Genomic DNA, 15,616 nt, shown 5'->3' with positions numbered 1-15,616 from the left:
AAACTATAATCTCGAACTGAATTTTAATATATTCAGCAGTTTATTGAACATCTAAGAGCACTATTCTGCCCTAAATCTTTCCATCAAAAGACTTCAAATATGTCAGAATTTTCATTCTATTTATTCCATATCCATGGATAAGTATTAATCTTGCCTTCAGAAATGTTGTTATTTCCAACGTATAGTGCACTTTTGTTTGAGCGTATCCTATGAAGAGACTATTAGTACCCTTTTGAATCCCCAAAAAGTAATTTTTTTCAAGCTTTTACAGACTAGTCATCCTTTTTACCCCAACGGATGCAAAATGAGACTAGTCACATTTTAATTTGTTATTTTAACCAACTGTAACTCATTCCAAATTGTACCCTGAAGAGCATAATACTGGCTGCTCTGTTTAAAATTATACTCGCACAGTTTTTGGCAGGGTTTGGCAATCAAAGAACCAACACAATATATATGTATGTATGTATATGCAAACGCATTTTTCATGGTCTCTTGTGGTTTATTGGGCTTGGGCTTTATCAATTTCTTTATAAAAGACTACAAGTGAAGTCAAATGTCAGCGATATATGTTGTTTTAGTTGTGTCGTGATAACCAGGCTCTGTGAAGTGTTCCGTTATTTAGTTAGTGCCTACCAAAAAAAAAGCAAAAAGCCAAAAAAAAGTTGATATAATAATAAAACACAAATTGAAACAACCGAAAACAGAAATATTATATTATAACAGTATTAGTTCTTTGTTTAAAGAATAGCATTATTTTCCACCCTTCCCGATTCTAATTATAATTCTCCAATTATAATTACACAATCCGCGATAACTGTGTTATAATAAAACGACAATATTGCATAGCTTCAACTCGGCGTCTTGAAAATGGATGATGTCGCTGCTATATTTATAATAATTATAGTTTTCGGCGTCATCTATCTCATAATAAGAGTAAGTGTTGACCTGTCACTTCGTAAGCGCTTATGGTACCTTGCAGCTTGCATTTAGAGACACTCGGGTTCTGTTTCTTCTTTGTTAACATGGGTCGTTCATATATTTTAGGTCTGTGCAGTAATGTGTTGTGGTCCAGTTAAAGAAAATAACAGTAATGAGCGCGGTGTGCGTAGACGTGTAATACGACGTATACGTATCGAGCCGGCGAATGCTGCTGAAAACGGAGGCAGCACAACGACAACAAATACAATAACTGAAGCTAGTGCTAGCACAGCAACGGAAGGTACGAGTTAACCCATTAGTGTCTATTATTGATTGAAGAATTTTGCATCTTTCATTTTTAAATCCGACGAGATCCCTATAAAAAATTGTCTTTAAACTTTCTAGAAACAGTTGCTACGTTGTCATAACGACACCTGCTTTTTTTAGGTTATGTGAGCTATACGTGCAGTGCACCTCATGTACATTTGAGCACAAGGAATGAAGCTTGATGTACATTCCATACATACATATACTACGTACATACATATACATTTGTTTCGAATAACGTATTCTTATTTACTTACGGATAATTTATTATCACTGGAAAACTGCCGCAATGACTAATAATTATTACATTTTTAAATTTAAATAAATAAGATTTTCAAAACTTAAGTGATAAAGGTTAGACAATTTTCAAATTTAAGCCTGAAATTATTACATTGTTTTTGAAAGGAGGGGTTTAGGTGTGTATTACCATATTTTTCTTGTAGTTGTTTGTACTCAATTCCACTTCAAATGAAAATATGTTTTATCAAAGGAGTGAGGTGGAGTTTTGATTTACTTTTCCACTTTTTTTGTGTTATTACAACCCTGTGTGCAGTGCAGTTGTCGGTAACATCTAAAATTGTCGAAAAAGTCCATACATTTTCGTAATAACAGTTGGCAACATTAACAAAATTTTAAGCGAAATTTGTTGTAATTCGAAATGCAAATGAAGGGTGTACTTGGTTTAAAGTTTCGATGTCTTGATTTAATTTGCTATAAAATTTTAAGAAATATTCTATAAAATCGAAATAGTTGCAAGTCCATAAAGCAATCATAACTTTCGGGCTTAATGTGCTTAACTTACCAAATTATTTGACATAATTTTAGAGAGGATCCTACACACTTGAGTAATAAAAAAATAAAAGACATTAAGTAAATTTTTTAAACATCTTAATATTATAACAGAAATAGTTAGAACAGTTTTTATACTCTAAATTTTATAAATAATATTTTTTTAATATACAAAAATTTAATTTCTAAAAGGTATATGTAACACATGTTTTCTTTTAAGTATTCGGGTCGTATCGTTATTATTTAGTAGGGCTATTGCCTGAACATTTGTATGATCAATTAGTCCTTCAACATATTTTGTGCTTATTTTGCGAATTTCATCTTTAACGTAAAGAATGTTTAGACCTTTATAAATTTGGTCTTTGGCGCATAAATAATAAGTCCAGCCGTTTTGAACTGATATCGTTGAAAAATTTCTATGTTCGATTGTCTTGCGGTACTCTACAATTAGCATATGTCTATACGTAATACTGTGCCCAAAAAATAAGGAGACACTGTATTTATTTTGAAAATTCTTTATTTATTCTTCCAAATCAATTTCATCCTCTTCAAAGTAATCCCCTCCCGATGCAATCCACTTATGCCAACGGATTTTCCAATCTTCGAAACACTGGTTGTAGTCACTTTCCGGGATGGCTTTCAGTTCGGTCTTCGCTGCGGCTTGAATCTCCTCTATCGTATAAAAGCGGTCTTTTGAGCTTGGTGAACAGCCAGAAGTCGCACGGCGCCAGATCTGGTGAAACGGTGGTTGCGGAACGATATGGGTTGAGTTTTTGGCGAAATGATCACGAATTACGAGGGCAGTATGGGATGGTGCATTATCGTGGTGTAAAAACCAAGATTTGCCTTTCCACAATTCCGGCCTTTTTAGGCGGATAGCGTTACGCAAACGACGCATAACTTTCAAATAATATTCCTTGTGGACTGTTTGACCGGTTTGCTTTAAATTATCCCTGTAAAGCCTAACTTTGTTCTCCAAACTAAGCTGTGATTTGCTCCCAAACACCCAATACATTTTTTGTTTTTATATATAATAATTAAATATATTTTATATATTTTTTGTCCCGCTTTCAATATGAATTTCCAAATTAATCTTCGCTTTATATCAAGTTCAAGATATCTTGCGAATTTACCAAGAAGAATTTGTATAATATTTGAAAATACTGCCGGACAATCTACTCTTCTTGAGGCAAATGTGACATTTTTGACTTCTGAGTATTAACCTTTATTTTCCACTTTTTAAGCCATCGCTCTACTTCCACTACAAGTATTTCATTTATATAACTGGAAACTCTGCAATTATAGCTGCAGTCCTTTAGCTGCATCAACAGCATAGATAGCAACTTGAACATCACTGACAACAGCTATATTAGCAGTGAATATTGTATAAAGGATAGGTTCTGGTCCTTGTGGGAAATCTGCAAATATACAGTACAGTTTGGCAGTTCCCCTGCAATTGGAACATAAAAGTGTCGATTATTTAAGTTTGATTTTAATAAAAGGAAAATGGAGCAAGGAGCAGGATTTTTTTATTTTATATAGCATGCGTAGATGCTCTTCTGCTTCTTCATTGACGAAGACACCGCTCACGTGGTTATAGCTGAATTCACAACTGCGCGCCAGTCGTTTCTTCTTTTCGCTACCTGGCGTCAATTGGATATTCCAAGCGTAGCCAGGTCTTTCTTCACCTGGTCTTTCCAACGGAGTAAAGATCTTCCTCTTCCTCTGCTTCCCCCGGCGGGTACTGCGTCGAATACTTTTAGCGCTGGAGTGTTTTCGTCCATTCGGACAACATGACCTAGCCAGTGTAGCCGCTGTCTTTTAATTCGCTGAACTATGTCAATGTCGTCGTATATCTCGTACAGCTCTTCGTTCCATCGACTGCGGTATTCGTGAGGACTTTACCTATTCAGTCCGAAGTAGCACCTGTTATCAAGAATTATTCTGAGTTGGTTTTCGAGGCTGACATTGGTATTGGTGTTAATGCTGGTTGCAAGATAGAGGAAGTTATCTACAACTTCGCAGTTATGACTGTCAACAGTTACATGGGAGCCAAGTTGCGAATGCGACGACTGTTTGTTTGATGTCAGGAGATATTTCGTCTTGCCCTCGTACACTACCAGACCCTGTTGCTTTGCTTCTTTGTACAACCTGCAGAAAGCAAAAATAACAGCGCGGTTGTTGAGGCCAATGATATCGATGTCATCGGCGTACGCCAGCAGTTGTACACTCTTGTAGAAGATTGTACCTTCTCTATTCAGCGCTGCAGCTCAAATTATTTTCTCCAGGTGTAGATTGAAGAAGTCGTACGATAGGGAGTCGCTTAAAACGACACGGACAAGTCTTTTCCGATCCAGATGGAGCTAGCTGGAGCTGGTTTTGCTCATCGTCAGTTTACACAGCCGTATTAGTTTTGCGGGAATACCAAATTCAGATATAGAGACATAAAGATAGCTTCTTTTCGTGCTGTCAAAAGCAGCCTTAAAATCGACGAAGAGGTAGTGTGTGTCGATTCTCTTTTCACGGTTTTTTGCAAGATTTGGCACATGGTGAATATTTGGTCAGTTGTACGCTCGGTAGAACCATGTATGTGATGTTGAGTAGGCTTACCCCACGGTGATTGGCTCAGTTTTTTTTAGATTGGGCAGATCACACTTAAGTTCCAATCGTCTGGCATGCTTTCGTCCGACCATATTCTACAAAGACCTTCGCATTTGAATAGCTCGGCCGGCAATCACGTGGACTTAATCCCAAAGGGATTACGCCGGACTGGATGCAATGAATGATTAAAGTCAATGTTATATACCCTTTTTTGTTGTGGACCATCTTACGGTGAGAGCGGTCTGCATCGACCGGAACAAATTGTAGGTAAATGTCTGAGCTATAAGCATGGTGAGGCAAAACTACCCATGAGGGAAAATCATTGCCTCGGGTCTAGCAGTGAATTTCGGGCATTTTTCGGAAATCACTTGCTTCAATTTAATGAGTTGTTGTGAATAACGTTCCTCATTAATGCTTTTATCCGATCTTCTCATCTCCCCAAATGTAGAGCATTATCTTGGTGCTACGGATAGTTGGCTTTTCATTTGATTTAGCTGGTTGTTGTGTCCCATATATAGTTTTTCGCATTTAAAGATGTCGTAATGAATACATTATTATAATAATACGATACAAAAACGACTTATTTTTGTAGCTTTCAAACATTTTTGACATGTAAAATCGCCCTTCAACGTCTCCTGGCTTAAATTCATATGGCACCCAATTTACGTGCTTCTGAATAAATTATGCTGCTTTTAAACTTTTAAATCCTTCTTGAGTCACTATTAAAGATTTTGTGAGCTTGTTTTGCATTTGGCAACAATTTTCATGGAGTAATATTCAAATTTTATAAAATACAGAAGGTTTTCAACGCATGTTCGGAATACGGATTGGAATAATAACCAAGTTCCGCTATCTGTTGACAAACCGCACGAATACGGTTCTAGACCTAATAGATCACATGCACCTGAACTTCATGAGAATAACTGTGATCTAGTGAGCTTACATTTACGATATTTTTTTTAATTAAGCTCGATAATTTTTTGCCTAAAACTTAAACCAAAATTAGAAAGGAAACGTGCCCGTCCCTCGCACATATCAAATTCAAAATTATCCCAAATTAAACTTCGCATTATTTTAACGCAGACATTAATACTGTGGTGTCTTGATTTATGCATTAATGACAAGTGGTCACCTTTGTTTTGCTTTTACCAACACCTGCTGACCAACAGTAATAAAGCACCAGTAATTTTCGAAAGTACACCATAAGATTCTAATGGCGGCAACGAACACAAATAATAATGTTATTGTTCAATTAATGCGAGTATTCTTTTTTATGAACACATTCGGCGAATCATTTACGCCGCAATTAATAATATTTTAATTATGCTAACTCAAAAGTGTTATTATTTGTCCAGTTACTGGTAAAAAATGGCTGTAGCGCGTGATGTGATCGACGAGCAGACTAACTTGGTTATTTTGGAAATTTGATACTACACATTCTACACACGAATACATACTCGTATGAACAAACATTCTTACAAGCATAATTTACTTTTATAAAACGTCCATCATTAGCCGCGCCGGCAATGAGTTGCGGAAACAAAGAGCTGTCAAATCACTCAGCTAATTCGCATTAAACACAAAAACAATGCGCAGTTTTCAAGCTGTGTGCAAATTACCGCCACGCCAAGTGGCCAAAATCGGTCATCAAAGTAACGTGCCACAGATCTCACAGAACTCTGAGCAAACAACCATTGTAGTGTTGCTTTTGTTTTACTTTAAACGCATAGCGAAATTTAGAATTATTAAACTTGCCGTTAATAGAATTTAATTTAATAAAAAAATGAATAAATTAAATAAAAATGCGAACAATAGAACACACACGCCAGTTCTTAGTTTCTACCAGTTCTTTCAAAGTGCTTCATGTAGCAAATTTAATCAATTTAATTTGAGCATTTTAATTTTGCTCTTGGCATTTACTCATAAAGAATTACAGTTTGTTTGTTATGTTTTATTAGTGGCGTGTTCTCACCAGCGTGTTAAGTTTATGCCAAGTATTTCCTAGTGCCGCAACGGTGCTTAAATTAACTGTTTGTTAATTGTATTAACTTACACAGTGTTATCCGACTAGCACGAGCGGTAAACATAGCTAATTGCCAGAGTATTTTTCGTGATTTACATTTTTTCCCGTCTGACGTGGGTGAGGAAGCTTTCAAGGGCAATGAGTTGGTGAGATAATCCAAGTCAATCTCACAGATTATTTCATTACCAAGGTTTGCTCTTGTTTTTTGCTTAAAAGTATTACTATTCTTTTAAATAAGAATAATATATTGATATGTAAAAAACTGTCGTTTTAGGTAAGCGCCTAACCGACGTGCTGAAAACCAGCGAGCAGGAGAGGCTTTGGTAGAACCCAATTTTCGAAAAAGAAAGAAAAAACGGCAAAATTTATTGAAGCGAATCTATAACACCCTTTACAAATACAAAATTTTGCATACACGAACTTGATTTTGACCGGCCAATTTGTATGTAAACTATATAACATGCGATCTGAATAATTTGATCGGACATTGTACCGTTGCCTTGGACAATAATCCATGCCAAATTTCGCGAAGACATAAGTTTTGCATGCAAGAACTTGTCATTGATCGATCAGGCAGCTATGCGAAATTTCAAATCAATATCTCAAAAAATGAGGGGCTAGTTCGTGTATATACAGACTGAGGGGCAGTGATACTCGTACAGGCTGGTAAACAGACTGAGCTCTTCATGGTGATCATTTATATATACATTTTATAGGTGTTCCGACGTGTCTTTCTTGGTTTTAAAAACTGCGTGGTAAACTTATGGCTTAGATATACAGGGGGTAAAAGAGCATTTCAAGCGGTGTAATAAAGAGCTTGTCAGTGAACTGGGGATTGTTAGACAATTTGTCATGCAAATAACCCTAAAGAAAGATATTTCAGAGGGAGCCAAATTGAATATATGGGTTATCCGAATCTTAATAATTTAATACGTTGTGTTGTGCGCCGTTTCGTTTAAACAAGTATCCGTTAGAACTTGTTTACCCTAAAAAATATATACATATCTAAATGATCAGTGTGACGAGCTAAGTCGATTTAGCGATGTTAGTCTGCCTATCCGAACTAGTTCCTCAGTTTGTGAGACATCTGAAATCATCATTGCAAATAGCTATCGTAACGATGAAAACTGTTTCATGTGACGAAATATTTTCACGAAATTTGATACGGTTTATTATCTTTGGCAATAATGGTAAATCCGAAGGAACTATTCTGAGCGAATACATATAGCATACAGCTGTCATAAATCTGAACGATCGGAATCAAGTTCTTGTAATAAATCGTGTATATTTGTGAAGAGTATAACGGGGTTATATGCATTTATTGATCCAAAAATTTGTACACATGTTGTGGTATCTTCTAACTGCATTTTAAGACTATTTATTTAGAAAAGAACTATAACTGATCTCCGGGAGCCCCTCTCAAGCAGTCGTTTAGGGGGTACCACTATACCTCTGAACTGGATGCTCTGAAATTAAAAACCAAACAGATTTCGTTAAAGTATTGTTAAGTATATTAAAACAAATCGAAAAAGTAAGTAAAATAAATTTTTTTTACAAAATGTCGGTTTCTCAAAAAAAAAAATCGATTTTTGACCAAAATTTCGGTGTTAAATTGTATAGAAAAATATTTATCGGTGAGAAAAAATATTCGATTAATTACTGAAAATATATTTAAGGAGCTCGTGTTATAATTTGAGACTAACCGGTTTAGCCGTTTTGGAGAAATGTTGGTCACCGACTTTGAAAACATCATTTTGAGAAAAACGCTGTTAAAGCTTAGCCTTGTACTTCCAAGTACTCTGAAACGTCTCTTCAAATTAATCACCGGAACGACATGAAATTTTCTGTTTGTATATACATATATACGTACATACATAAGAAAATTAAATAAAAACAAAGTTTTTTTATTCTAACTGTATATAACCCTTAAAGTTACGGAGTAACCGAAATCGTTTTTTCTTGTTGTAAATAACTAAGATAAGAAAGTTATAAGGAAGTTTGTTTTGGGATTTTACTTTAGAGAAGATGGTATAAGTTTTTTTAATGCTGAAATGTAATTGAATAAGAATTAAAATCCTGGCAAAGGCGACAGAATCGTTTAGTTCAACATGAGTTTCCGATGATTTTATAAGTTTAAACAGTTAGGGCTAGGAAAAGACACAGCTTTAATTGGTAACTAAAGTTGCATACCTCCGAATAATATTCCAATATATGTAAGCCGCACAAGTTAAAGAAAAGTTAGAAACGCCACACAAAATGGTATGAGCCTCGGCGAAATGCCTTTGGGTTAACTTAACTGTTTATGTACATTTTATTGGGTCATAGTTATATTTAGTAAATAAATATGCGAAATTAGTCTTCCATAAGCCACACACAAAATTCTCACAGAGAAGTGATGTGGCTAACGGAGAAATTAACTTTTTACTATATTTCCATATCTTCGTGATTTTAACTAAATAAAACCAAATATATGAATGAATTTTGGAAAAATTGAATTCTGTAAACAAAGAAATTCAAATGATTGATGATGACAAATTTAAATACATAAACAGTTGGTACTTAACTCGGCAATACCTTAAGCATAATGATAAAGTTGCTTAAAAAGTAATCGGCAAAGTGAATACGTTTCTTTATAAATTTTTTTTTAAGTAGGCTAAAAGTTATAATTAAATAATGAATGGCTGAAGTCAATTAGAATTGACTCCGGTAAATTGTATGAAAGTAAAAGTACGGTCATATTTGACTTGGAGAGAGCCGTTTTTGTGATTCAAAATTTTTTCACGAAAATAATTTTTTTTTTTTTTTTAATTACAAACATTTTTAAAACTGTAACAATGTTTGATATCACTACAACTAGTTTCAAAACTAACAAGCAGTTTGATTTGAATAACTTAAAAACAAATTACAAATTAGTTAATAGTAATATTCATACATACATACAGTCAGTCCTTTTTTTACGCGATTTTTGGTTCTGCCACTAATCGCGTAAAAATGGTTAGTTTTCCAATATTAACTGACGAATTGGTTCCGAATATAAAAAGTATCTCGTATAACAAAATATACGCGCAAAAAAATATTCAAAAACAACACAATAAGTTTCAAATTTCAGACTTATGATTTATTCATTCATAACAAAATAAAAAATATGAAACAAAAACCATATATAAAAGAGAAGAAAATAGAAAATAGGTAGATTTATTGAAAAAACCGTTGAATGCTGTTTAATCAATGTCATTATCCGTGGTGGAAATTACTCGTAGCCGCTTATTTTGATGGCCGGCACTGATATCACTAGAATTTGTATTAGAATCAATAGTAAGAACTATGGATTGATGTTCTGATTGACTTAGCATCTCTGACTGAGTTTGCACCATAAATTCAGTTAATTTTGTTTGAATGCTTCTTTTTGGGCCCAATAAACTCTGATGTAGTTCTTTATATCTTAACATGCAGAGACTCAATTCTTTTTGAAAAAATCGTGCACGTTCGGCATCAGTATCATTTGCTACAAAATTGTTTTCCAATTCTGCTGCAAGTTTAAGACCAAGCAAAAAACGAAAAAAAGCAATCGCGTTAAAGTGAGAAATTCGCGTAAAAAAAGGAATTTGCGCTGCAAAAATAACCGCGTTAAAGTGAAATAGCGTAAAAAGAGATCGCGTAAAAAAAGGACTGAGTGTATATGGTAAATAATTAATTTCTTTATATTTTAGCTTCCAACTAAGCTAGTATATGGTTTTTTCCGACATAATCGACTAGGGCGGCATGTGTCGAAAAGAAGATTTCTCGCCTCCTCGTTTACATGTGTATTAAGCCTTTTGTAGTGGGCATCTGCCTGACTCCTTATTTCTTCGACGACTGTATTCACTCCTAGGTCTCGATGAATAGCAGCATATCTGCAGTACCAGGGAGCATTTACAATGCCTCTTAACACCTTGTTTTGAAAACGTCGTATAATATTAATACTGCCATCATTGGCACATCCCCACAGTTGCGCACCATATGACCATACCGGCTTGATTATTTGTTTATAAAGAAGTAATTTGTTGTATATGGACAGGTTTGACCTTCGTCCAATCGACAACTTTCATTTTCGACAATTTCAGATTAAGTTCAATCCTTTTTATTTCAATATGCTCTTTCCAACGTAATCTAGCATCGAGCGTGATGCCAAGATATTTAGCTGTATTTGCGTATGGTATGCAGACATCTAGAATACTTGTAGGTTGATAAGTGATTCTTTTGTTTGTAAAATTTACATGAACCGATTTGCCACCGGTTAGTTTTATTCCCCATTCTTTAGTCCAACCTACTACAGAGTTGATTGCATGTTGCAGTTTTAGCGCAGCTTTTTCTGCTGTTTTTTCGACGCATAGTTTTGCGGTGTCATCAGCAAAAGTGGCAGTCATACTGTTTGGTGCTAACGGTAAGTCTCTTGTATACAAAATATATAAAAGTGGACCTAAGATACTTCCCTGAGAAACTCCTGCTTCAATTTCTTTTAGTTTAGAGAATTCATTTCCTTGTTTTACACGGAAAAATCTTATGGTGATATACGATTCTAAAAGAGCACAATACGCAACCGGAAGACATGATTTTAGTAATTGTACAAGGCCTTCGTGCCATACCTTGTCAAACGCTTGCGCAACGTCAAGGAATACAGCTGAGCATACGTTCCCTCCCTCCAGAGATTTTTCTATTTCTGATGTTATTCTGTGAATTTGTTCTATTGTTGAATGCTTATTTCTAAAACCGAACTGATGCGATGGGATTAACTGCTTTTCGTCGATTATAGATTTTAATCTTAGATAAATTAATTTTTCAAAAAGTTTTGAGATCCTTTCCTGGTTTAGGAACCATAACAACTTCGGCAACTTTCCAAAGGCTTGGAAAATGTGTCAGACGGATTGATGTATTGTAAAGATAGGTGAGCTTCCGTAAACATTTGTATGGTAACTCCTTTAACACTTCGGCTGTAATTAAATCGAAGCCAGCTGCTTTCTTAACTTAAAGCTTTTTAATTTCACTTTTAAGTTCACAAATGGTGATTGCTGGGGTTGTTGCATGATCTTGTTGAATACTACTGAGGAACGCGATTTCACTATCCTCGTTTGGACGAAAGGTTTCAGCTAGGTGTTTTGCAAATGCGTTAGCTTTATCACAATCACTTCTAGCCCATGTATTGGAAGCAACTTTTAGTGGTGCAACGTGACTTGTTGGACGTTTCAGATACTTTGTACTTTTCCAAAGTGAGTAATCATCTTTTTTGTCAGCGGATAGTTGAGATAAATAGTAATTAATTGACTCATTCTTAATATGAGCAATTTCTCGTTTTAATTCTGCTGTTGCCTTATTAAGGTGTGTTTTATCGAGAGGTGAGCGGGTTTGTTGCCATTTCCGTCGTAACTTTCTTTTCTTAATTAGAAGGATTTTAATAAATCATACTTAAGCGAACTTACACCACATAAATGCTGATAGCTTGTCATATCAAATGATCACAAAAGAGTTAATGCTACTTTTTGAAAAGGTTATCAAAATTTCGAAAATTCCGATCTCATTCTCCTCGTAGTATACACTATACAGCGATATCCTATAGTAACACACGAAGTTATTTATTCGGATATAATTTTTACAGTTTTTGTGACTACATTTCCACATCTTCATGTTGAAACATTAGACTATAAAACGTAAAGACATACTGATTGGGACTCTATGCCTCACCGTGCCTTCTTTATTATTACAATTAGTTACAACGTATTTTATGTGCTTTGCGTGAGTCAAAGTCCATAAAGATATGCCGGTTTTATTTCTATAGCTTGCACTTATAAACCGAGGACTAGGTGTATGTACAGAGGTTCATTCGGAAATAGCTTTGTCTTGTCATTTTTATACACTAAACAGATTATACCACGAAGTTTGTAAAAAGCAGAACTAAACGTCGGAGACCCTATTATACATATTTGACAAACTGAATCGATTTACCCACGTCTGTCTGTCTATCTGTTTGTATATATGTACGTAAACTAGTCCTTTAATTTTTGAGATATTGATCTGAAACTTTGCATACGACGCCCATTTCCCCCCAAGAAGCTGTTCATTTGTCGAAACTGCCGATATCGAACTACTTTAGCATATAGCAGCCATACAAGCTGGACAATCGGAACCACGTGCTTATAAGGAATATTTTGTATTTTTGAGTGGTATTGCAGTGCAACCGAAGTTAACGTTTTCATTTTGATTTGTATATACAATCGACTCACCTTAATTCAAATCTGCGATAATTCGAACCTTGCTATAATTCAAAATTATCACGAGTTCCCTACAGAATATCTTTATATTTCGAACTAAATCAATACATTTTTATGCACTTGGCAATTCAAATGAAATAATCATTACTGTATTACAAAACGACGCATTAATTCGAACTCATAGGCGTACAACACTCTCCAATTCAAAGTTGCCGAGAGAAAGAGGCGGAACGATTGTAAGTGCATGTTGCGACAAGTTCAAACGAGCCTTTGTTTTTGTTATGATTAGTTTGACTATTTGACACACACAAAAGAGTTTGCGTCTACTCTAAGCATCAACAACTTTGCGGCAAGTGAAGGGAGGCTTGCAAAGTTCAAAGAGAGAAATGGAGTTGTGTTTTAAAAAGTTTGTTGAGAAAGTGGAAGTGTTGATGGTGAAGTTAGCTTAGATTGGCACAGTAAGTTAAAGACCTTGATTAAAAATATGATGCCCGGTACATTTCTAATACTGACGAAACTGGCCTATTTTTCATATGTTTAGGGGATAATTGTTAAGCTCATTTTAGAATCACTCGACCAGCAGCTAACTGCAAATATCACAGTTCCAACACCTTTAACAATTCTCAACTGATTGAAAAAGTCCGGTTTCTTACAAGATCTTATGGATATTAAAGAATCAGTTAGTTGATATCAGCGGTGGGAGTTTTTCTAACTTTGTTCAAGTGGATGAAGATGTTGCACTCTCAGATTCACTAACCGATGGCGAAATTTTATCTGCGACAGATACGAATGAAAAAAGTAACGATGAAGATAAGGACGATGAATCAGAACCCCTGTCAGAGGTGTCAGTTAGGGAAGCAAGATCTTCATTCGTTACCTTACAAAGCTTCTGTCTACAAAACGGAAGTGATGAAAAAGCATTTCAGGCACTTTTTCTCTTAAAAAAGTCTTAGAGCAGTCTGAGCAGCAGCAATCGCTTTGAAGCAAACCAGTACACAAATGTACCTCTAAACTTTTGACATTGTTATAGAACAGCAGTTAATAAATAATAAGTGATCAATACTTAATAACTCGAAGTTTTGTTAATTTTTTCTCACAAATTTTGAAACCATTTGATATCTCAAACACTCGATAATTCGTAATATTTTAAGAGTCCCACGAGTTTCGAATTAACGAGAGTCGGGGTATATCACTATATATTCATTCGTGTGCTTTTCAACAGGGCAAGGATTTTTAAACTTAACGGTACTAATGTTATGAGAAGGTTTCTTAAGTCGTACTATATATAGTATATAAACTTTGAGGTTGTTCATCACCTTTCGTGAGACGTCTGTTATTAAAAAATATGTTTATGTATGGTATGTAAGAGCTTAGAATTTAGCTTGACTATAATAATTTTAGGAGTTCTCTCATTCGAGACTGTCGTGCTTTTTTACATGTCCGGTCCCAAATCCAGAGCACAACCCTGGGGAGGGATGTTTTTTGACTACTAAGGCCATGAGCAGCTTGAGTAATATGTAAAAAATCGTTTCTGGCATTTCGTTTCACTTGCGTGAAATTCTACACATGGGTCCATCCTCCTGGCGCGCTGTAGTAACTCGGCTATAACCGCGTAAACGGGATATACGTCAATAAAAAAGAAGATAATAGTCTTAGATAATATAGATTTCCCTAAGAGTCACACTTAAGTCATCTGCCGTATGATTGACTCCAAACTAATCACTTCCAACTAAGCAGACGTTACAATAAAATCTCTCCGCAAAGAGGCCAACGTAACGTATGAGTAATCTGAGTTTTGCAAAAAGTCGTCTCATTACTCGACTTGATGTATAATCGTTGAAGTTATATGGTCCAGTGCAAACTCATGCGCAATTTATACGCCGACATTGCTAAGTTCTAGGTAATTAATATTATAAATATTCTAATCTGCCATTTGTGGTTGGCGAAGGGATCGAGGTGATCAGGGTTGGGCAATTGCAAAAATTAACAAATGAAAGCAAATCCAACCTCGACAATGAGAAGTAATTAGATAAAGTTTTACTGCATGTGATATTCATATTTCATTATCTAACTACGTAGATAAGTAGATAAAGATTATTAAATATTCAAAAAATAACACATCATCATTTGAGGGTTACAGGGAGATTTATTAACTCTTTCACTTAACCAAGCACTTTTTTGCTGTGCGAAGGGGGCCGTCGCCCCGAGCGCAACGTCTTGGGGGCGGCAAAACGATCTTCGCTAATTTTTAATCTTTGAAGAATACTTCAGCAATTTTTTTTACAAAATTTATTATAAAAGATAAAGAGTTGTACACTCACAATATAATAATCTGAATAGCAATGAAAAATATCAATTTTTACTCGAATACTCTTCAGTCTTTGAATTTGTCTTATATCTTTTGGCTTATATGTATTTTCTTAAAAATAGTGATAGAACTTAAAGATGCACTTTTCTGCAAATATTGTCAAAAGTGTACAAGATATCCGAGGCTGTTTAAACATTTCATTGGTATTGTTTTTTACGTGGCGGGTCCCAAGCCCAGCGCACAACCCTATGTAGGGAATAATTCGCCTTCTCACATTAGCTCGCCTTCGAACGGATGTTCTTAGGCTACCCAGAGGATACTTGGTCAAAGACCTGAACGAGGTTTCAGACAAGGCGACTCCCTATCGTGCGACTTCTTCAACCTGCTCCTGGAGAAAATAGT

The 15,616-nt window shown here is 35.3% G+C and overlaps 1 protein-coding gene across 1 annotated transcript in view; it reads left to right on the top strand.

Moving 5' to 3' along the window:
* Positions 1 to 891: 891 nt before the first annotated feature.
* LOC120772675 overlaps positions 892 to 15,616 on the top strand; it is a 37,905-nt gene continuing 23,180 nt past the window's right edge. The window contains exons 1-2 of the mRNA XM_040101412.1: positions 892 to 936; positions 1,048 to 1,222. Coding sequence (XP_039957346.1) covers positions 1,060 to 1,222 — 163 coding nt within the window. The 5' untranslated portion in view covers positions 892 to 936; positions 1,048 to 1,059. The remainder of the gene's footprint in view (positions 937 to 1,047; positions 1,223 to 15,616) is intronic.

Source organism: Bactrocera tryoni, chromosome 3 (genome assembly GCF_016617805.1).
Source record: "Bactrocera tryoni isolate S06 chromosome 3, CSIRO_BtryS06_freeze2, whole genome shotgun sequence".
NCBI classification, from domain to species: Eukaryota; Metazoa; Arthropoda; class Insecta; order Diptera; family Tephritidae; genus Bactrocera; species Bactrocera tryoni.
Note: the sequence above shows the minus strand (reverse complement) of the source record. Positions and strands in the feature narration are given on the sequence as shown.